The 23852-nt window shown below is 36.6% G+C and overlaps 5 protein-coding genes across 6 annotated transcripts; all 5 read right to left on the bottom strand.

Moving 5' to 3' along the window:
• Window positions 1-1709: 1709 nt before the first annotated feature.
• On the bottom strand, window positions 1710-4485 carry LOC121770028 (desmethyl-deoxy-podophyllotoxin synthase-like). Its single transcript, XM_042166822.1, has 2 exons — window positions 3459-4485; window positions 1710-2508 (listed from the first exon to the last, which is right to left on the bottom strand). Exons 1-2 carry the CDS (start codon window positions 4356-4358, stop codon window positions 1864-1866), a joined length of 1545 nt encoding a protein of 514 aa, XP_042022756.1. The 5' UTR covers window positions 4359-4485; the 3' UTR covers window positions 1710-1863.
• Window positions 4486-4813: 328 nt separating this feature from the next.
• Window positions 4814-8101, bottom strand: LOC121772069 (26S proteasome regulatory subunit 7-like). Its single transcript, XM_042169014.1, has 10 exons — window positions 7942-8101; window positions 7299-7380; window positions 7118-7209; window positions 6965-7042; window positions 6672-6733; window positions 6411-6555; window positions 6084-6302; window positions 5810-5991; window positions 5293-5468; window positions 4814-5204 (listed from the first exon to the last, which is right to left on the bottom strand). The coding sequence occupies exons 1-10, from the start codon at window positions 8026-8028 to the stop codon at window positions 5047-5049; spliced, it is 1281 nt and encodes a 426-aa protein (XP_042024948.1). The 5' UTR covers window positions 8029-8101; the 3' UTR covers window positions 4814-5046.
• Window positions 8102-8752: 651 nt separating this feature from the next.
• LOC121770582 (uncharacterized protein C23H3.12c-like) lies at window positions 8753-12381 on the bottom strand. Its single transcript, XM_042167319.1, has 8 exons — window positions 11985-12381; window positions 11037-11101; window positions 10778-10876; window positions 10055-10102; window positions 9701-9770; window positions 9527-9598; window positions 9281-9409; window positions 8753-9122 (listed from the first exon to the last, which is right to left on the bottom strand). Exons 1-8 carry the CDS (start codon window positions 12177-12179, stop codon window positions 8979-8981), a joined length of 822 nt encoding a protein of 273 aa, XP_042023253.1. The 5' UTR covers window positions 12180-12381; the 3' UTR covers window positions 8753-8978.
• Window positions 12382-14361: 1980 nt separating this feature from the next.
• LOC121770798 (O-fucosyltransferase 36-like) lies at window positions 14362-17119 on the bottom strand. 2 transcript variants are annotated; one of them, XM_042167574.1, is made up of 4 exons: window positions 16697-16818; window positions 15581-16620; window positions 15241-15490; window positions 14362-14897 (listed from the first exon to the last, which is right to left on the bottom strand). In XM_042167574.1, the coding sequence occupies exons 2-4, from the start codon at window positions 16618-16620 to the stop codon at window positions 14721-14723; spliced, it is 1467 nt and encodes a 488-aa protein (XP_042023508.1). In that variant the 5' UTR covers window positions 16697-16818; the 3' UTR covers window positions 14362-14720. The 2 variants fall into 2 exon arrangements, with proteins under 2 accessions (XP_042023508.1, XP_042023507.1); XM_042167573.1 differs by having other exon boundaries at window positions 15581-17119.
• A 1360-nt stretch (window positions 17120-18479) lies between these two features.
• LOC121772589 lies at window positions 18480-21859 on the bottom strand. Its single transcript, XM_042169743.1, has 7 exons — window positions 21605-21859; window positions 21007-21462; window positions 20877-20929; window positions 20397-20434; window positions 19861-20179; window positions 19428-19747; window positions 18480-19226 (listed from the first exon to the last, which is right to left on the bottom strand). The coding sequence occupies exons 1-7, from the start codon at window positions 21615-21617 to the stop codon at window positions 18629-18631; spliced, it is 1797 nt and encodes a 598-aa protein (XP_042025677.1). The 5' UTR covers window positions 21618-21859; the 3' UTR covers window positions 18480-18628.
• Between the last annotated feature and the right edge of the window lie 1993 nt (window positions 21860-23852).

A 23852-nucleotide genomic window follows, 5' to 3' on the forward strand; every position in this document is an offset into this window, starting at 1 on the left:
AGAGTTGTTTTAATCTGTTCGTAGTTGTCTATAATATTTTTGGATCTAAGTTTACTTGAGATCTCAGTAAGAGAGTGAAAGTGATTAGTGATACAACTCTATCTTTTTTTATAAAAAAATCATACATGTACATATAAGATTTTAAGGCCCAGAATATTTTGTATTCCAATTGGAATATGTCTCACTAGGAGGCAGCAATCACCGAAAGCCCATTAATGTAGGCCCAAATCCATCAACATAAAATACGGACCCGTTGAAGATTATACAATACCTTTTGTACTTCTTAGATATTACTATTAAATGTTAACAATATTATGATGGTAAGTTCTATTGATCTTACCATCATGCAGTATTTTATGGAGTAGTATACATGAAATGTCTGAAATATTAAAAAACTAAATAAATGAAACTTAATCTATTTTTGTCGGATGTATAAATTCTAATTTGACCTCTAAATAATGAAAATATAAGTGATGATAGCAGAAGAAATTAATTTTTAATGAATCTTTTCAATACTTGAATAAATGAATACTAGTATAGTATTAGTAGCAGAAGTTGAAATCTGCGCTTGAGAGAAAGGATGTCATGACACGATTTTCTATTAATGGAACATCGCTAAAGGTAGTACAGTAGTACATTTAGCCATTCAATATCTTCATTTTTGCCTTTTATTACTTCAAATAGATTAATGGAGTTTTTAAAATTAGAATAGACCAATAGAGTTAATAAACTAGGACTAAGACTAAGGAATGCACTTTCTGCATCCCATGTTACTGTTATCGTCTAATAATACACAGTAGAAATAGATATTTATTCATAATTAATATTGCAATTTATAGCAGTTAAACATAACACATAAAATACTTACTCGCTATGTTGTTTGAATTCGCAATTGATCAGCTGCAGTGGAATTCACCATTGTCGATATCCACACATATTCCGATCTCATGCAGAAGCTATTTCCTAGTACAGTCGTTAAGAAAGAAAATGCGAGAAAATGAACAAAGCGTCCCGCACAACAAGTGTTTGCAAAAATATCTAGCCCGCTTTATCCCACACTCTAAAAGGAGTTTGCTTAAAGTCCCATCCAAATAAAATAAGAAGAATAATGAAAGCATGCCAATACACGCACGCACACCACATGTTTGCTGAAATTCCAGCATAATATAGTCAAAAAGTCAACCTTAAGACCAAAACGAAGAACAGCTGGGGGAATCTAAAAGCTTCCCAGGAGTCTGAAAAAAGTAGTAAAAAGTTTACCGAGAATGTTAACTGTTGCAGCCTATTCCAGATTTAGGTCCGCCATGTGTTCGTTGAAATTCCCGAGTAAAAAATTTATCTCACAAAAGAGTGGGTGATTTTATTCAAACATGCGCTAGGCAAGATTCAAATTTCAACTACTTGCAACCATTTTATCAGTCCAACGTTATTTGCATGGACACCACTTAATAAAATAATCATGATCCTTAATAACATAGAATTAATTTAAGGTTCAATCCGATTACATGAGGTAACTTGTAGTATAACTTGAATTTTTTTCACTAGAATCAGTAACGGAACGATTTGCTTCAACGATTTGCGTCAGAATTCATATAAGACGTGCAGAAGGTGCTTGATTAAATGAACAACGAAATCAGATGCGGTACTTGATGTAGGAAAAAAGCTGAGAATCTAAACCCCTTCCGAGAGCCTGACAAAAGTTCACAAAAATGCTGACTCTTGACTTAGGCCCACTAGGTGTTCGTTGAAATTCCCAAACAAAATTTATCTAAAAAGAAAGAGTAGACGATGATTTAACAATGGAAATCATTCCTTTTTGTGATAATCAGCACATATGATTTAAGTATATAAAAATTACAAATATTAAAGGCTCCCTAAATCAGTAGAGCACCGGCGCAAAGGTCGCTTAACAACGGGAATGAGACGCAAATGGTGTTTCCTATTAACCGTGGCGCCAAAACCCTCTGTCATATCCAACTCTACATCTTTCATCCCATATGGCATTTTCCAATCAAAATGAAAGAGGAGCATCGCAAGCGGAAGCTCCACGTTGGCCAACCCGAACAACATGCCGGGACATATTCTCCTCCCCGCGCCAAAGGGTATGTATTCAAGATTGCTCCCATTGAAATCATGCTCGCTTTCCTCAAATCTCTCGGGTACAAACTTCTCTTCATCGTTCCAATACTCAGGGTCCCTTCCTAGTCCCCATCCATTCACTATCACTCTGGTTCCCGCTGGGATTTCGTAACCATTAATTTCACATCTTTGGGAACTCATTCTTGGGACTAGAAGCGGCAATGCAGGGTGCAATCTCAGAGTCTCTTTGATGATTAATTTCAGGTATTTTAGCTCATCAAACTTTTCTTCGTCTATGTATCCCTTCTCATCGAAAACCTTTCTTACTTCTTGTTGTGCCTTGTTGAGTGTGGAAGGGTTTCTTATCATCTCCGACATTGCCCATTCTAACGTAGCAGCTGACGTGTCCGTTCCACCTAGGAACATATCCTTAAATGGAAAAAAAATGTTGGCAAAAATGAAATAAATGTCTCACTATGTAAATGGAGAACTATAACAATTATGTAAGTCTTCTCATAATTCTACTAGTCTTCAACTGCTTTAAAATGAAATTCCATAAACTTTTTAACATGGTATCAACAGGATTTCTGAATATGCCTTCAACAAAATAAAGTGATTTATCTAGATTTCAATGTGTTGGGCCAATCCAAGCCCAAAACTGAATGAGGTTGGGCGGGGCGGGATGGGCCTTGGTTTTTTTATTTATAAAATTGGACTCTGCTTAGTCCCACTTGGGTAAAGGAACTGCCTAGGCTGAGCTACACTATAAATTATTTTTTAATAGTCTTCTTTTAATTTCTAATGTGTTTTTAAATATTTTTATCCGATGACTTTATAAAGAAAAGTGGTAAAAAATAAGTAATGAAACGTGGATCCTACTCTATTAGTTTTATAATAAAATAAAAGTTAAATGAATTATTAGAGATGTGGGGTCCACTAACGAAAACAACTAAAAGTGAAATGAGACATTTAATGGCAACGGACGAACATATAAATTAAAAATTTAGGTTAAACATGCATAAAGTTATGTTAAAATCATAGTAGAAATAATTAAAACATAGGATTAGTAGTTGTGGGTCTTATCTGGGCTGGTCTTGGGCCTGGGATAGGCTTGTGCTGAGCCTGAGTTGGCTAGGTGTAAAAAATGATCCAATTGGAGCTCAGGTCAACCAATGAGCATGGATCATGCCCACTTCGTTTCAGTGGTAGGCTGAGCCAGACTGGGTTTGAGCCGTGTCGGCCCAATAGACAACTCTTACTCAACTAACGAGATACGCCTGGAATAGAATACGATTCAAGAAACTTGGGAGGGGTATTCGAATTTTAAATTCTAATTCTAAATTTATGCATCATTGACTAAAAAACCTTCAAACACATACCAGGAGCACTGCTTTGATGTTGTCGGTGGTTATAGTCCCATCTTTTCCAAACTTGAGAAGGATATCTAAGAAACCTTCAAACTTGGCATCATCATCATCATCATCATCGGAGTTTCGTGGTGCTCTATGGTGCTGGATGATGCCATCCAGCACCTCATCCAACTTGCGACGCATCCGTCGGGTCTTGAACCGTGCTCCACTGATCAACGGCAGCAATTTAATGGAAGGATAAAGATCCGCCATCATGAATCCCGAAGCTAACTTCAAGGATTCCACAATTATCGAAACCATCGCCTCGCGCTCTCCGGTTTTGGCCTTCACGGCCGCCCTCGATGTAATATCGTACAGCGCCAAGTAAAGCCTCTCCGAAAGATCAATCGGCCATCCATCGCGGGAACCGATCCATTCACACAGATTCATGCTCTCCTCCTCTCTTATGCTGCGGAACGACTGCACGCGCTTCGCGTTCAGAAGCTCCGCGCTGCAGATCTTCCGCAGCTGCCGCCAGTAGGCGCCGTAGGGAGAGCTCCCGACGCCGGTGCTGCTGTAGGAGATCTCCTCCGACGCCAGCAGCGCGGGGCGGTTGGCGAAGTTGGCGTCGTGAGTTCTCATCACTTGCTTCGCCAAGTCAACGGACGAGACGATGAGGAAGTGGAGCTCGCCGAGCTGGAGATGCATCAGGGGGCCGTGTGCGGCGGCGAGGTCACGGAAGAGGCGGTGGGGGCCGGAGGAGGCGCGGAGCATGAGGTGGAGGTTTCCGATGAGAGGGAGGGGTTTGGGGCCTGGGAAGTGTGAGTAACTCTTTGCTGATTTTGAGATTGATTGAGATTTGATAAACATGTAGAGGAAGAGGAGAAAGGGAAGTAGAGGTATGAGTGTTGATGGAATGTTCAACTCCATAGTTCTGTGCTCAAACTTCTCGTGTTTGAGTTGAAGTAGTAGTTGTTATGTACTAGTAGAAAATTTCAGCTGTCAAGATTAAATATGTCCCACCATGTTAGTTGGTAATTTGTGTTTTGGTTGACAATTTTAGATGCTGTTAAAAGATGGGTGAAAATTAAGGTTTAAAAAAATACTATTAATATTGAAGTAGGAGGTGTGATGATTGAATGTCTTGGCTATAGTGAAAGCTAGTTGTGCAAAGAAGATAAAATTTGTGTCTAGCTATTTTGTAGCTTTGACAAAAGATTGTTTTATTATCAAAGTAAAAGACTAAATCAAAGCATCTGTTTGGTCAAATAGTTTGTATAAATTAAGTAGCACCCCAGCATACACGTTTTGACTTGGAAGCCTTAGATATGTTCATCCAAACCATCTAGAATAGCAGCTATAGATTGGCTGAATAAACTGAATCATGAACAAATCCACAAAATAAATTCACTTTCATTCTGATCAAATTACATTTTTAACAAGAAGAGTTCAGTACAGAGTGAGCAGAGATACCAAATGCCAATGTCAACTGAAATAAAGGTGAATAAAGCCAGAGTTTGCCACTGCGTACCATTTCAAATTGGCAGCCAAGATCGAAAAATATGTTGCTCCAGCTGTGTATCTCGTACCATACAGAAAGAGTAACGTGATAGAGTGATTAATTGTAAACCATATACTTAGGTGTAGCACTGAATTTCTGATATCCTTTGATGACTTTGTTGACAGCGTCCAGAAAATCTTTCTCGGTGACCGTCTTCCTTCTAGCACGGATAGCATACATTCCTGCTTCTGTGCACACACTTCTAATGTCGGCACCTGAATGTTGACAGAGAACCAGTTAGCATCCATGACAATGCCATATACTTTATTTTGTGTACAATGCAAGCATTAGTTAAAATTTTACCAGTAGAATTTGGGCAGAGCCGAGCAAGAAGCTCAAATCGAACATCCCTCTCACAGTTCATTGTGCGTGTGTGAATCTTGAAGATCTGGGTCCTGCTCTCTAGATCTGGCAGTCCAAATTCAACTTTCCGGTCTAGTCGTCCAGGACGTAAAAGCGCTGGATCAAGGGTGTCAGGTCTGCATAGAGAGAACATGTTAACTGAAGAAGTGCTTGACAAATTTATGCAAAGCTCAATGACCAAAAGAAATCATATTATGTTCAAACATATTGCTTTATCAAAGATTTCAGTCAATAAAGCATTTAATTGTGGGTTCTATCCTTTATTTAAGAAAACATACAGCTCCAGCTTCAAAAGTTCATAAAGAAGCTATAACTTGTTATGATTCATCAAATGGAGAAGGGATGATGAACCAGTGTAAGTACATCTCCTACAAAGTGAAAAAGTTGTGATCCTAACATGCCAAAAGTGATGTCCACTGTGAAAAGGCTACAAATCAAGCCAAAATACAGTACTAACCTGTTAGTTGCCATAAGAACTTTAATGTTCCCACGAGCATCGAATCCGTCCAGTTGATTCACGATTTCGAGCATGGTGCGTTGAACCTCATTGTCTCCACCCACCCCATCATCAAATCGTGCACCTCCAATGGCATCTACTTCATCAAAAAATACAATACAAGCTTTTTTGGAGCGAGCCATCTGCAGAGGGGAACAGAGAAAAGATACATCAGGTAAATTTGGAATTAAGATGATAATCTACATGGAAACTAGCAAGACAGGGGGTGTGGCACCTGAAATAGTTCACGAACCATACGAGCTCCCTCACCAACATATTTCTGGACAAGCTCACTACCAATAACACGGATAAAGCATGCATCAGTTCGATTAGCCACAGCTCTTGCTAGGAGAGTTTTGCCAGTTCCAGGAGGACCATAGCACAGAACACCCTTTGGAGGATCGATCCCCAGCTTTACGAACTTTTCAGGGTGAAGCATAGGCAGCTCAACCACCTGAGGATGAAATTATTATTCACAAATCCGGTCAATTTTGCAGTTGATAATTTTAACCTATAACAATAGCGCATGCAGACAACATTCAAGTGCCATAATATAACAAACCTCTCTCATCTTTTCAATTTGCTCCTTGCATCCCCCAACATCGTTATATGTAACATCTGGCTTTTCCTCCACAGTCATCATTGTAACACTCGGATCAATCTTTGGAGGCAGAGGAATCTGAATTTGATATTTATTCCTGTCCACACTGCAAGAAAACAGCAAAAGAAACATAAGAAAAGCCCACACGACCAGCAATCAGAATCTCAGACCTAACATTCTGCCTCAAGAAAGACAAATGAACATAAAGATGGAAAATCTCACCCAACACGCATGCCTTCTTCAATATCAGTAGGTGAAACTTTATCACCCAGTCCCACAACAAACTGCAACAAGAAAAAACACAAGTGATAAACAAGATTGACCACACAACATTAGCAACAAGGAGAAAAGGCATAAATGCCGATCAAGTACATGTATAAAGTAATATACCAGAGAGGTTAGATGTCTGGATAGATATGGTGGTGTTAACCTATCTCTTTCTCATTTTTCTAGGGAATCAGGGACGAACAATAAAATATCATTGGGGCAAATTTATGAACAAGGGAGGAACATACCTTGGCAATCTGCTTGACATTTATAACATATTTAGCATCCTCTGTGTTTGGATTAATAATCTTTGTGCATCGTGCAACCTATTCCAAGAAAAAAAACTATATCTTAAGATATGAGTCTAGAGGGATGTTTAGTAGGCATCTAGAAAGTAATACCTGAAGAGGTTGTTCCTCTTGCATCATTTGCTTATCAGATACAAGATCCCACTGACTTGGTGCAGCTAAACCAGTGTCTGATTCCTTAATACCTGTTATGAATTGAAAACTGCATATTAGCATCAAAATAGTATACTAACTAGGCGCATAAATGAGAGCAAAAGCCAGTACTTTTTCATACCACATAAATCATTAATCTTCTTTGCCATTTCCTTGATTTCCTTCTCAGCTTTCTTTATGCTGTTCGAGTAAGGTCCCAAACCCTGCATATACCAACATAAACACTTTCAATAGCCACACCAAAACATGCCACGCGTACAATATAAAGTCCAACCGCATGTCACAGCTTCTTACACGTTTTCAAAAAAACTTGCCCAGTGCAATACACAGCTCCCATAAGAAACCAAGTTTAAATAACAAGAGTAGGTGAATTACAAATTATTGAGATAAAAAAACAGAAAAAGAAAGTTTCCTAATTGTGCTAAAAAATTAGCAAAAAGCGGATATTTCAGCACATCCCAGTTTAGAACCAAAAATTAAACGAAACATCATCAATACCATCAAAACTACTTTCAATCCAACTACGGTTTAGTCCGACCATCAGTTATTAAATTCAGAGAAAACTAAATAAATCCAATTTCCACTAAAAACATTCATCATCTAGATCCTAATTGCCTCAGTCTACAAAAATAAAAAAGCATGAGTTACAAAGATAAATAGCGCCGAAGTTCAGCTATTCAATGTCCAGAAATACAGGCAGACAAGCAATAGAATCAGGTAAATTAGGGTTAATAAACAAAATTGAGAGAAAAGAAAATACTTACATAGGTCTTGAGGAGGGCGATATCATCTTCATCGAGTGGCTTAGGGTTCTTCTCGTCCTTGATCTCATCCTCTGGATCGTGCGCCATCTCCCCAAATTCTAATCAAAATTTTCTTCAGGTTTTCGGTGAAGTGAAACTTTTCTTGGAGAGAAAGAAGAACTGAGCAATTTTAAGGAGTGAAAAACAAGTTATTACTATTCGAATTGTAATGTGAAATTATTAATGGGCCGGATTGCAGGCCCAATATGATATGGGCCTAATATATCCCCAAGCCCAGTTTAGGAAATTCTAGGTTTTTTTTGTTTTACTTTTTTATCGTCAAATTTAACACAATCTTTACTAAATTCATAATCACATATTATGATTTTGGAAATGTTAGAAACTAAAATACAAGCTTTGAATCTTTTGCAAGTATAAGAAATTAAAATACAAGCTTTGAATCTATATCGGAACATGGCATTCCCGTGCACTTTACGTTGGCTACGTTGGATGTCAATCGTCACAAAAGAATGAAAAATATTGAGTAACATCCGGTATATATATTGGTTTTTTTAGCTGTGAATTGATTTTGTATATTAGAACATGACATTCTTGTGGACTTTACGTTAGACATATTGAATTCAATCATCACAAAAAAATGAGAATGTCGAGTGACATCCAACATCTACAATGGTTTTTTTTGTATTGTGAATATCTAATTCTGTCAGTAACGCTCTATGCATTATTTCTCCATTTAAACTAAAACGTAGTAACTGATATTCTTTCATGAACTGAAAATAAATAAGAAAATAAGCAATTGGCAAAAATGGAATTGCATATCTAAAATAACAAATCCATAGCATTTGCCCGAATTTATAGTTTCTTGCACCATTGCCTTAACTTAATGGGCAATTTTTATTGTTTTTTCTACAAGGAACATATACAGATTTGCTCGAATTCTAACCAGGAAAACAAGGGTAAATTAGCAAAGAATTTATCAAGAATGAATGTAATTCACTAAACTGGAAAGTAGCAGACGAAAACAACTAAACTGATGACTAAACAGAATCTCTGTATCTCTTCACATCTGCAGCTATCAGGTAGTGTTTCTGGCAAATCTTCGATATCGCACAATCACTCAGACCATTATCGCTGTCCTTCTTTTGGATAAGCTTTTCCAGTTCTTCCGACGGCTGAAAAACCTAAGCAAGATAACAAAACATCCCAGAGGAAATTAGTTTCTAGAGGAACCTAATAAGACATGTTACAAACTTTCACACACAAAAAATGAACATCAATTTACTTGGCTGGCATAAATTTTTATTCCAAGATGTGGAGGTAAGTTGGAAATGATGCTTACGAATATAGAAGTCATCGAATTTTCACTGTTTTTATCTTGAGTGGAACTATCTTCGGTTTTGGACGTCTGATCAGAAGGATTAGGTCGATAGGAGGCATCAGTAACTAAGTGCATCAGCTTTTCACTTCCCTAAAGGAAAATAAAAGTTGTAAGCAAATAAAGAAAGGGTACGTACTACGTACTAAAGCTCTTAAAGAGCATCAAAAGGTTGTGATTTTGACAAAATGTTTTCTGATGATCCCATACCTGTGATGCTCTCCAGTGAGAATAGGCACGGAACGAGAGCCAAAAGAATGGGATGTTAGGCAAAGGAAGAACCTGCATGTGATTACCAAGATTTGATGAAAAGGAATGACTTATTCAATATTGGAAATAGAGCACAAGATAAAATCAAATTCATATTTAGGTGCAGTGGCATACCATGAAAACTGATGTCAAAGGCACCATTATGGCTGAGCAGTAGAAGTATTTTGTGTGAATAACCGATCCCCTGGTAATCATGTTTCCCATTTTATTCGAATGATAAATGTTTATGGGGTAGGCATTTATTGCCAGAAAGATTAACAACCAAACCAAATAACAGCAAAAAAATGACGAAGCAAGACGTCTATAGACGATGAAACCTAGGCACAGCAGCCATGCTACATTTATGATAGTCATGCCTTGCACAATAAAGCCAGAGTAAAATATGAGACATAGTGCTTCTATTCAACTAAAAACCGATGATTACGATCAAGCTTGCAAAAATTATCACATAAGATTCAATAAAGTTACCTGAATGCTAGATGTCGGACTCTTCGACGAACAAGTCTTGGATTCAAACTGCCACGGGTAGAAGCAGAGTATAAAGAAAATATATCTCCACAGAATCAAATCATGTAACAACTGCATGGCATTTCAATCTTATACTCCCTCATTCCCACAATAATTGTCACTCTTATTGTGTGCACGGGTTTTAAGAAATGTAAAGAAAAGTTGGTTGGAAAAGTTAATGGAATGTGGGACCCGTTTTTTATATTGATTTTATAATAAAATGTGAGTGAAGTGAGTTAGTGGAATGTGAGACCTACTTACCATTTATGGTAAAAATGAAGTGTGACAATTATTGTGAGACGGACCAAAATGGAAAAGAGTGACAATTATTGTGGGACGGAGGGAGTAATAACTAATTTTGTTTTCCCATAATTTTCTGGTTGCTTGAATTTTTAAATTCTAAAAATTGCTACTTCTATCATTTTGTGAGGTGCATAGCAGTATGCACTGATGAAAATGGGCTTTGGAATATGCACCAATATAATGGTCTTTCCCCAATGTTTTCTTTTGAGTAAAAAGAGGATCTCACAAAATTTCACATACTGTTCTCCAGCAAGGCATGCAGCTCAAATTTTGCATTTTCATTTTATCATAGTTTTTTGGCCGGCATCAAAATAGGTGGAGAAGAGAGGGGTACTGACTAAAGATATCATCATGATCATACACGCAACGGAATCAGATTACCTCGATGGATACACAATATCCACTCTATTAATCTCCTTTGGAATAGATTTAAAGAAAATTTCTGATGGCTTCACACGTGACAATAACTTCACTCCCAACCTACATGTTAGAAAGATCAGCTAAATTTAAATGTTACTGAGAACACATTTTGCCGATTCCACAAACTCTAGCTTAGTGGCTAGTGAGCTGCAAAAATAATTCACAACAAATCAAAACTCAAAAGGAAAGACCACGAATAATGTCATGCATGTAAATATACCCATGAAGTTTACTCTTTAAAGTTCCTTGAGGCGCCTTCTCCAGCTTAGTCCAAGCTCCATTCATCTATATATATTACCAACGCTAGCAGTTAGATTGACACACTCAAAACCTAGTAACAACTAATAGCTAACTTGCTGTCCAAACATTAATTAATCCATTCAAACTTCATATCAAGATTCCATTGTTGGTACTTCTACTTTGAGATGTCAAATATGTTATCTTAACTTCTTATAGAAACCGATCTTGCATAGTACTATGTGAAAAACTTTTACATGGAGTATTACTCAATGAGAACAACAATATCCAATGGAGAAGAAGGGATGTATTCTAGTTAAGATACGTGAACAAAGAAGATAGACATACATTGATCAGTAAGATAACAACCCAAAATCAATCAATGACAACTCAGAGAGCCACAATCATAATGCATTATGTGACTCTTATCACTCACCAATCACCAGTGAGATCATTCACCAAAAATAATTCATGCAATCAATCAAAATCACACAAACCTTCTCCTTATACATTTCCAGCCAAATGCAATATCAGTACTGTATTTTCATGAGAAATATTGGCATGTCAAGCAACAACAATGGGAAACTGATTTAGTTAATAAGTACTACCAGTACACAAGTAGAAGCATATGACCATAACCATCTACATTCTACACATTACTCATTAAAAATCCACGCATTTTCACATTAGTTGCCAAAAATCCCTAGAAACACCAAGTGTGCAATAAACTACGCAGCATAAAGCAACAGCGACGATATATCCACTTATACAAGTGTAAATCATCGCAAGTAAGTATAACTAACGCCAAACAAAACAAAATGCAAAACTATTCAGCTAGCTGAACATTTACCACAAAACCATTCCGCACAAATCAAAATGAAACTGAAACAAATGCAGCAGATCAGAAACAAACAAAAGCTAACGAGGAGACCTTGTTTGCGAAGAAATCAACGGCGAGCTCGACTTTCGAGTCCTCGGATGGCTTATTGCTGGAGAGTTTGCTCCAGAGCTCCTTCACCGTCGACGGAGCGGTGGATGGTTGAGCGGCGGCCGTAGAAGGATCAATCGATCGGCTGAAACACCAATTCCTTCCTCTGATCGGAAACACCACAACTTTAGCCCTCATTTTGAAATTCTACGACGAAAAAAATAAATTACAATCGTTGAAATTGGAGCTATTTGTGTTTGAGAAGAGATTCACGGTGAGGGAACGTTGTTATCGGAAATTCGAGACGAAGAACTCGATTCCTGATAGAGAAATGAAATCTGAAAGCGAAAATGTTTGCAAATTTACAAAATTAAGCGGCGGCGGTTGTTGAGTGCTTAAAAAATATAATTAAATCCTGAATTAGTGATATATCCACGTGGACTCCTGTCAATACATTTTTACATATGCTGTGTATTTTTTTCAGTCATTTTTATTACTATTCAATATTCAGATTTGTGGTTAAAAATAATCAGATATGAACATAATTTTCTAGTAAGAATAAAAATTCAATTGAAGTTTTTAAGCAATGTGTACATAAATCAAGAAGTAGTAAATACGTATATACAATTCAAAACAGTTTAATCGAAGGCATCAACAATACACCGGGAAAAGGGTTCGCAAACGAGGGACGAGACTTCCCTGCAAGGGGGCATTATTGTGGCTGAGGAAGCTCGTAAACGAGAGTGAACAACTCACTCTGAATGGAAAACGTCATGAATTGTGATAGTGTGTTATTCATTTTTTTCATTTTATTATATATAGGGAACTACCCTAATAGTCCATAATGTTGTCGAAAAATATATCAATGGTCCTTAAAAAAATTTATAGCATTTTTGGTACAATAAGACTAAAGTGACTCTAGGCACCAAAAATGTAAATTTTTAATATTTGAGGGCATTTTAGACTTTAAATATTAGTATACTATTTTTGTATTTTTAATTACTCCTTAAATACTACTCCTAGTATACTATTTTTATATTTTTATTTACTTAAAATAGTTTATTGCCATTATGAGTTTAAAATAAATACAACTTTAAAATAGTTTAATTATACTTTATTTATTTTTAAAATTAAATATTATTCATTATAAAATTCAATCTATATGAAGGAAAAAATAAATCTCACCGTAACTTTTTTTAATAAAAATATTAAAGTGAATCATAGAAAATTCTTTTTGCGGTGATTTATTTTCACTTAAAAAAATTAATTAATTTTTTTTAATTTGAGAAGAAAAAATATTATAGTGAACTATAGCAAATTTTTTATTTAAAAAATGTTACTTAAATATTTAAATGTTACTATACTTATGTGAAAAATAAATATTTTAATTACGTTAATTAAAATATAGTATAGTGAGACAATGTTTTTAAAGTATAACAATTTAAATGTAAGTGAATTATATCTACCGTAAATTAAAGCAAACTCTTGCAAACATTTTTAATAAAAATATTAAAGTAAACTAAAGTAACTTTTTTTATTATAAAGCTCAATCTATACGTTATTCAAGTAATTATTGAAAAAATTTAAGTGAATTATAATTCAAAAGAAAATGTTTTATGTTGTAAAAATATAAAATCAACTAGTACCAAAAAGTAAAAAAAAATATAGCCCGAAAATGTGCTTTTTATATATGTTCAAAAAAATTGCAAGAATGAAGAGGTACCAAAAATGTGATTTCCAAATACTAAAAATGTCCTCAATGACATTTAGGGGATTTTTCAAATGTAGGGGGGTATAAAAGACCAACATGTATCAAAAATGTGATTTTTAGATACCAAAAAGGCTGTAAAAAAAATTTAGGATCATTGGTGCATTTTTCGACCAGATTAGAGACTATTAGAATAGTTCACTCTATTATATAAATCGATTGATTGAATTAATGCATAGAGCAACTTGCAGTCTGGGTGAAGACTGGAGAGGCGTTTTGTTATATTAAGAGCAATGAAATGAGTCAGATGAGCAACGTCAAGAGAACATTCTCTAGGCTATAAATTTTGGGTGGGCCCGAGCTTGTTGGGCCAAATTAGGGAATCAAGTCGGGCCAGCCTAAAATTTTCAAAATCAAAACATACCGAACTTTCGAATTAGACCATATTTGACCACTCTAATTATAATCGATGAATTCTTCACACAAACTATTTACATGTAGATAGACGATAAACGCATCATCGAACGAAATTGATCAAGTATAGCATCGACAAGAGAACATAGTAGTTCAAAATTTGGCTTATAGAGAGTAGTTCACAAGGGATATTCAACATCACCTCTAATATACATAAGTAGATCTAAGCTAAACATTAAATGGCACTGACGCACTGTATACAACTAACAGACTCCAACTAAGGCTAACTTTCTTAAGGAATTATAGAGAACAAAACTGCATAGCAAGTAGTAGTAAAAATTTGAGGCTGAAGCTCTTATTACATTTATGGAACAAGATAAATCAGGTAAGATCACATTTACACCATAGATTCAGTGTCCAAATAAATATAGCCGTCCGTCACCCTCAGCTTCACATGGCAGCATATTCAACAGATTCCACAAAAATAAATAAAGATTCAGCAGTGTAAGCTATTAGATTAGTAGAGTGTGACTCAACTTTGAGGAGTTGGCATGTCAAACAGCAAGAGATAGCTGAAGAATCTTCATAGGGAGGGATGGATGTACAAGATTCGAGTTTCACTCATCTTCTGCGATGATGTTTGGAAGCTCGCCCTGGCACAAGTACTCGTCACACTGTGATGCTGATCCCCAGTCCTTGCGGAGGCGTAGAATATCATCAGTGAAAGTGGATCCAGAAGATCCAATGAAGACGGAAGAAAGAGCGCAAATAGTCTTATCCAGCATTGCCTCAACCTTCACACATTTGAGAATTACAGTGTTGGGTAAATTTATTCAAATAGTAGTATCCAAAACTCTCTGATATCTCACTAATCACTCCAAAGTTGGGTTTGATTATCTAATTATCCTCCAAATCTATCAATCCTATCCACCAAAACGAAATTCCACCCCCTAGACAACGTCATGCATAACCAAGAAGATGTAAAGCTGGTTCCAAGTATGTATAGATTCAAGATCAAGTACCTAGTTATTGATTCTTAAGAGTGAGACAAGTGTTTGAAACTAGACCAAAACAGTGATAGAAGCAACTAAATGGAATGAAATAAGATTAAAGAAACCCGAAAAAAGGTAAGCCCACCTGAGAATCTCCCTCAAGTCCATGTCTGTATAATAAAGCATCCCACTTTTCAGCTGAATTACGAGTTGGCCTCCGAACAAGTGGTACAGTCTTCCCATTCAAGACAACAAGTGATTGAAGTAAACCAGTTTCACTTTCTGCGGCATCGGTAGAAAGATATATTACTGGAGTACTAGCCCTTTCAACAACTCGATTGATGCACTCTGCAGCTTGCGGAACAGGATAAAAGCAGCTCGGTTGTTTGGCATTGCTGAGAAACCATTCAGAAATTCATGTTACATGTCACATAGAATCATTAACCAACATGTAACAATGCCTGAAAAGATAGCGTAAAAAGTACCAGAATTTCAAGAAGCCGTGGCGTCTGAAATGAAGAGCCACGAAGTCTTTCCCCAAGAATGTCTGTATGAAACGTTGAGCAGTAAGCAAAATAAGCTTACTAGGCTCAATCAAAGTCTTGCATTTATGTGCTATCGGACCTCCAGGCTGCATCACCCACTCTCTTTCAACATCAGCAAAGAACACATCTCCGATTGCAATGACATCGCTGTCTGAAGAAAACTTTGCCAAAACATCCTGGACTGTCCTCAGTTTTGGCTTCTTAACATCCTCCTTCCAAACAGCCTCGACCTTGCTCAAAGAGACCCCCGACCCCTTCAACTTCTTCACACGCTCATCATCCATAAAACATGGCTGTGGCAACGAGAAATAACACATAAACTTGTCTATATGCAAATGGTTCTTCTTGCTCTCCGCAAACTCTTCAAAGGTCACCACAACTTTCCTCCCCAAGCACTTATTAATGTGATCAATGTCCAACACCCGATGGAACTCATAGTCCACCTTTGAACTCGGGATCACCAAAACCCGATTCAACAAGGCCGCAAAGAACATATGCTTCTCCAAACAAATCAAATGGTTTGACATTTGGCCTGACACACAAATAGCAAACAAATACTTGTTCGGTTTAGGATTCCACTCTATTGTCTTCCTATCAGCCAATCTCTGATCCACCTTCTTGCACCTAGTCCAATCAGACAAACTCGAATCCGTGTAATTTGCAGACAAATCCACAGAAGCCTCACTCTCATGAGCTGACAACAGAGTCCCCTGAATTTGCCTATTCAACGAAATTTGCCCAAAAACTCGCGATTTAAAGTCTTCCAACACGCTATCATCACTACCAGAGTTCAAATTCACTGAACCACTACCATTTACCAAGCTAATATTCGATCCACCAACCAATGTAGTATAATTCCACATCTTAACAAGCTCAATTTCCTGCTGCTTAAGCAAATACAAAGCACGTAACTCAGACTCACGCATTCGATTCACCAAAAGACCACCACCCCCAATATCCCTAATCGACGGCACTCGCATCTGGAACACGTTCTTCAAATCGGTAGTCAAATACACTATCAAAATCACCAGGGGCAGAAAAATCGCGAGAATGTACCTCTTATTGAATTTGCGCGCAGCGCCGGAGACTCTGCCCCTCAATTCGTCTTCGATTCGGAAAGCCGAGCGGTGATTATGGTGATCGGGTGACTTTACCTGCCTCGCATTTTGCGAAATCAGATTCTCGCGATCCCCCTCCTCATCCGATAGCTCCCTCTCCATCAATTTTAACACACTAATTCACGCAGTGGGCGTGAAATCGAGAAAATGCGGCTGTAGAAGTAGCAATTAGGCTTGTATGCTTATGGCTTTAGACAGTTCCGGCTGTGTAGATCTCTCCGGTAATAGACGTATCGTTCTTGTGTGAGAGAGAGGGAGAGAGAGATTAAGGCGTGTTTGGTTGGAAGGGAAGAGTGAGAAGCCACAACAAACTCTGCATAACTGGTTGATCGGAGAAGAAGATCGTCGGTGGAAAGTGACCTGCAACCGTATAAGCCAGCTGCTACATTACCCGTTTTATATGGGCTTTGTTTACATTTATCGGCCCAAAACTTTGCTTTCTTGGCTCATATTTTTTAAGACTATCGGCCCATGACGGAATTTATTCTGTTTTTAAAAAGGGAGCACTACACTTACTACTACTAGTTCTTAATATATAAATTCTAGTTGGGAGTATTTTTCACAAACTCAAAATTTATTCAAATTTTATAGACTTAAACGTTGTAGTGAATTAGGTACGAATTCGATTTTTTTTAAAATTCATGGAAAATTCACTGTCAGACTTATATTTTTTTTATTTTTATCACCAAAATTAAAATTTTTAATAAACTAAATTTGTAAAAAAGAAAAAGCATGACATAATCCTGAACATCGGTGGGAATGTGGGATTGCCATGTGGCAGTTTTCAATATTCCAGATGTCTCTAGACCAGACTACTTACTTCTCTTGTACTATATTAATATTATGATTGTTTTCCCACCCTAACATGCAACTAATTAGTTGAATTGAAGGCGAAAATATGTTGGGAATAACCAAGGTGCTGAGCAGAAACCACGGCGGAGCTTCCGTGCTCCGCCTCGGGCAGCGGCGGATGGTTGGCAAAGCAGCCAACCGCGCCGCCGTCCACGGCTCTAAGCTCCCGGTGCCTAATTCAATTCCGGTGAGTTTTTTGCCTTTCAGTTTTTACGGCTCATAAATCCAAATTTGTTTATACCTTTGGCTTTGGAGCTAATTATATAATTTTCTTGAAATAGAAGTTTAAAAGGTTAATTGATCGTGAATATATTAATTTTATGATAAAATACGAGTAGAATAGATCAATAGAATGTGGATCTATTTACCATCGTAGTAAAAATGAATTGAGGTTTTTATTGGCTGGTGGATCAAAATGCAAAATGAGATTTTTATTGACGAACAAGTATAGTATTTTGTATTTATTGGTGGAAAGAGGAAGTATTAGATTTTAACTCTGGTTTGATGGATGACATAAATGGTGTTCAAATTATTTGAATTCAAATCGAGTTATCATACAAGCTAAACATTTGATTAAGCTTTTGTCTACCATTCCTTAGTTAATTTGCAGTGCATATTTCATACTACTAATCATAGTGAGCTTTTGCAGGAGAAGGAATTGGATATGGAGATCCACAAATCTATAGAAGAAAAGACAAGAAAGAGAAGGGAGATAGAAAATACAGTTGATTCCCATCTCAAAAACTGGCCACTACTCTACTTTGAACAAGTAGTGTGCTCTAAGTAAAGAGCACACTACTTGCAATGATATTTTGACACTTGCAATAAACTGTTCTGCATTACTTAATCTTTCAATTGAAACATGAAGATGGAATGAATCATATTCATGGCTTTTACTGAGATTTAAGTAAAAATTTAGATGATTCTTGGACATCAAAACCTAGTATTGAAAACACTATACTTCCTAGCACAAATGTATATGAACTATGCATGAATTCTAAAACTTGCTAGAACTAACCTAGGCTGCTTCTTCCTCTTCGACTTCAACAAGCCTCCCACGAACCCATTTCTTGATCACGTTCGCCTCTTTCTTTGCCACCTTTTCATTCTCTGGCTCCAGCCAGTGGACGACCGGAGTTTGTTTATGAGCTGAGATCCCATTAGGGTTTGGTTTATGATCAGTGCAGGTCGAACCAGAGCCGTTGATCATGCCATCCAAAACTGATGAGATGGAGCCATTGGGCCCGGTTGCTTCTTCTGTTTCAAGAGGGTAAGGACTCGAGCAGTTGCCGTTGATGAAATCTGCGAAAATGAACTCATCAAAACTGAACCTGTTGGATTCTTCAAGATCTTCGGAGATGCTGTGGACTCCGTTTACTTTCATTGGCTCTATGAGTTCCAAATTTTGCTCGTCTGCATACGTTTCGTCTTCAAGATTTTGAATTCCCTTTTCTTCAACGGATGCTGTTGCATCTTCGCTTTCTATTGATTCGATGAGCTTATGTGCTTCCGCGATCAGCATCCTGCTTTCCATCAAAGAAGCGTGCGCGAGAGGGCTCGTCTTAGCAGCTATTTCAAGCGCCTTGGCTGCCTTCTCAGCTTCTGCAATCAACGACCTGCGTATACATATCCACACAGAGAGAGAGGATCAAACGAGGGTAGGTTTATTATACAAACACATAAAATCAATTAACCTAACACAAACAAATAGAAGTATTATCTACACAACCACATATAAATATATCTATCACATAACGAACTATACACGATTTCCAGAAATATAATAGAAGCAATCAACTATGGATATAAGAACTTACTTGGCCTTCATGACGGCTTCAGTTTTTGGGTCGTCAACAGCAGCAGCTCTCTTTGCTCGAATGTTTTTCAGCATCTCCAGTTTGGTGCTTGCCAGTGGGTCCTTGTATGATGGTGTTTTGCTTCTCTTTGCTCTAATCCGTTGGTTTACGTTTTTCGTCTTGCAAGCATCATTGTTCTCGTCTTTGTCATTGTCTTTGTCTTTACGACCTCTGTTTTGAGTCTGTCTCTCACCAGGAGGTTTTCTCTTACGCTTCCATTCTGTCCCCTCTGGTATGCCATGATATTTCGCTAGACCAGAGTAAACCCGAGTCCGGTATTCCTAATTTATACAAGAAACGTAAATGCGAGATTCAGATGCTAGTTTAGGACATGCGGTAAAACATATACAAAACTTAGAAAACAGAAGTTTGATGGAAGGAACGGAGATCTTACAGGATCAGCCCATTTTGCAGCTATGGCCACTGATATCTTCCTCTTCTGCTCTGCAGATTTGGGCGCTCTCTTGCTTCCCTTCAGTCTAGGCATGCTTCTTCTTTTTTCAACACTCTGTTGCCATTCCTGCTGGAGCTCTTTATCCAAGATCTTGTACGAGTCCCATTGCAATTGTTCCTCCCCTTGAAGACCCTTCCGGGCAGTCTCTGCAATTAGATTTTGCCAGCTGTAGTAGCAAGTATCCTGGACCATCAATTTCTTACGGCGCTTCTCCCACCCAAGTCGGACACCAGCTCCAATTTTCAACCTCGTCTTTTCACTGCACGGATGCAGAAAAGCAATTATCTCCAAAGCCAATGAAGTCATACAAGATGAGATCAGTTTCCTTAAATCTATCAAATGCAGCCCAAATCATGTGAACTCTAACATAAACACCTAAGGCATTCATTTTCATAGCCTAAAGGATAACAAATAAAAATAGTGGCTAAAATGCTAGAACCAAAGAATGTGCGAAATATACAGGAAAATTAGCCTACCTTTGAGCATGCCCCAGGTTAATCAATTTGGCTTTGACCTACATTGTCGTAAATCATTAGAATGTCATAAATCAATAGATAACTTAATGATAGAACTGATAAGTGGAATAGATGAAGCTAAGAATGAAAGAGAATGCCTTACCAAAAGAAATGCAACAGAAAGCAATAATGCAGTGATCAAGAAATAGGTACTCTATATACGCATCACCAAAAGATTTATATACTCCATTAGACAACAATTAAACCACATCGACATGATGTTTTAAAACTGCTAGGCCTTTAGATTTATATTTGATTCAAGACAACTTCCAAGTCTATTAAGAAAGAGATATAAACAAATATATACCAAATTATCACCAATCAGATAAAATTTAGTTAGAAAGTTTATTTAACTATGATACCATGAAATTGGTTATCATATTTTCTTGTTCCTATATTGATGTTATCACAGAACTATCTCAGTTTCTTACATGACATCACCTTAGGATTTTGCATTGCAAGCCTTGTTCTTTCTTTTATCCGCCTCAAGGTTTCTGCACATAAACAACAATTTAAAACATTGCTCGATTCAATAATAGGATTCACTTAATAATGCTGAGCATTGCATCACCTGGGCTGTGCTTCCTGCCTTTGTTCCACGGCGTATTCCCTTTATTCGCTTTGGAAATCCTCATCCGTCTCAACCTCTCCCTCTCGTCCACGTCTGTTGAGTCTTCACTTGAAGATTGCGGCGGTTCAATTTCAGTGGAATTCGACCTCACTGAATCAACATCCATCATCAACACATTTTGAAGCCTCTTCACCCCTCCACTTTTGCAAGGTGCACTAGCAATTTCGAGCGTACCAACGGCCTTTATCATCAACCTACCCCGCCATACCCCGGCTCTCCCCGAGGTGAAACCACCACCAAATTTTCCTCCATTACAAAAGCTCCTCCCCGAAAATGTGGATGCCAATACCAATCTCTTATCATTCCCAACTACAATTCTCTTACGAAGATCGAATTCCGGCCTGAATGCTATTATATTGTTGAGGAAACAAGAGCAAGGCTGTGAAATAGCAATATCTGCAACACAAACAGACATTCTACGTTTTCAAATTCATTCAAGCAATTACACAAACAGTTGTAAATCACCAAAACAAAAGCATTGCAAAACCTGCACAACTGCATAAGCACAATAAATTGGGTATATTTCGAGTCAATTTACCTAATAAAGGCATGGGGAGCTCATTAAGTCGGGAATCCGAAGCTCACTGTACAGCTACAAATCGCCGCCGGTTGATGGAATTCCATGCAATAACTTCAAAATCGGAAAAGCAGAGTGGAATTCGGATTAATTAAGTAAAAGAGTTGGAGAATTGCTAGAGAAAGGAAGTGGAATATGATCAAACGGAGGAGCGAAGTGAGAGCCACACAGTGATTGTTTTGGTGTGGGAGACCGGCGGTGGATAATGATAATATCTTTTTACTTATTTATCATCTCATATCCTTTGTTATTTCTACAAAGTTTTACTACAGTAGTTTTTCTAATGATCTGATTTTTTTAATGAATGAGGTTAGCTGATAATATCAGAATATATATTATCTCTATATTTTTGTTCTTTTGTGTTCGTCTAATATTTTTTTGTAATCATTTTGCATAGAATAGTTATTTTTATTTATTCATTAATTTCATTATTATTTTTGTTACTAGTACTTATGTGATTGCTTCCACAGTCCACACTGTGGTATGCCAATTTTTAGCTCTAAGCAAAATTTATCAAAAAAAAAAATAGATACCTCATTTGTGAAAACTATACAGTAATAATTACAGTACTACTTATTTAAGTGAGAGAATTTGGCGTTTATTAAATCAAATTATAGGGTATATTTTTGTTCTTTCGAGTTGATATCTATGGAGAAAATTATTAGTATTGGTCATAATTGGAATACAAATATATCATCACAAAATGTATGAACAATCATTTGATAGTAGTAATTAATATGAATAACTTATTTAAGGTCATAAGATCCAAAAGTAACAAATTTTATGAAAAATTGTTGAAGCTAATTTTTCCTAAATAAGGATGTACAGGAATGATTGCAAGTTACTCCTATTAATTTAAACTGAAAAATAATGGGCTTTTTTCACAATATTAAGTTGGGCTTGAAATAAAGAGACATGGTTAATTGGGCCTAGTTTCGAGCAACTGACTCATTTTTCTATACTCCACTATACTTCGATTGGACATTATTACACGTCTCCAAATTTAGAGGGTGAAGACAATAATATACGAATAAAAATCGTGAAAAAGGTATAATGCCAAAAAGTTTACAACACAACATCAATCGATTATTGTCACTTTCCCATGTAGAGATACACATTAATTTTGTCTAAACATTAAAATTTTTTAACCAACATACCATCATTAATTTTTTACAAATATAATTTCTCGAATAATGCTTATTGCCAACATTGTAATTAATGCTTAATGCTTATTGTCACTTGTCCCGTGAAGACAATAATGCTTATCCGATTTTTTTAAGTTTTGGTTTATAGTTTCAATTTCGATTTCGTTTCAATTATAATTAACAAGATCAATTATCGATAACAAGATTCGTTTAATTGAAGTATAAGTTTTATTGGCAATGTTAAGTAAAAAATTGAACATGATACTAGTCAATTTTGATTGAGTAGTAAATACAAATTTTATCGAAGAAGGTTGTGAATACTATCGTCTCAATATGGTCGATTAAGTGCATGTACCACTTGAACAAATCTTGTATTAAAAGGACTAAAAATTAACTTTTTACTCGACAATACTTTAGTGTTACCTAATACTAGTACTACTAGTATTGAAAGTAAATTCATGATTTGGGATATAATTGAAACTTTTTTCCAAAATTGTTATATTTGAAACCTTTTTTGGTGTGCCACATTTATTATAGTTAAATCGTAGTGTGGAACAATACCTAGAAGTAAACAATCGAAAAAAAAAGAAACAAGAGAATGCTATAATTTTGTCCCAACTACCATACACTAAATATGTCATAATTATAGTCGCAAAACCATTGCTTAAGATTTATCATTACATCTTATGGGCTGGCTTTTACCCTTGTCGACAAAATTGACTTTATACATTATGACAAGTTTGTATTATTTCATAATACGTGATCGATTTTCTTATTGCATTTTCATGTTGTATTCTATGTTTCATTTATCAATGCACATCGCATATGTAACTATGTAAGTATTGAATAAAGCCATGCAGTCGGAATATGATTAACCATAAAAAGTACTCATATCTTTTGGTAAATTTTAATTTATGCGATAAATATATGTTTTTATTCAACTTCAATGTGGGATATAATAGTCTAAAAACATCCAAGATACAAAAAAACGAGAGTAAATGGCCAACACTAACACATAGTACTATATCCTAGTGTTATCCGTCAATTTCATCCATGACAGATAG

The sequence above is a fragment of the Salvia splendens genome, chromosome 16, assembly GCF_004379255.2.
Source record: "Salvia splendens isolate huo1 chromosome 16, SspV2, whole genome shotgun sequence".
Lineage (NCBI taxonomy): Eukaryota > Viridiplantae > Streptophyta > Magnoliopsida > Lamiales > Lamiaceae > Salvia > Salvia splendens.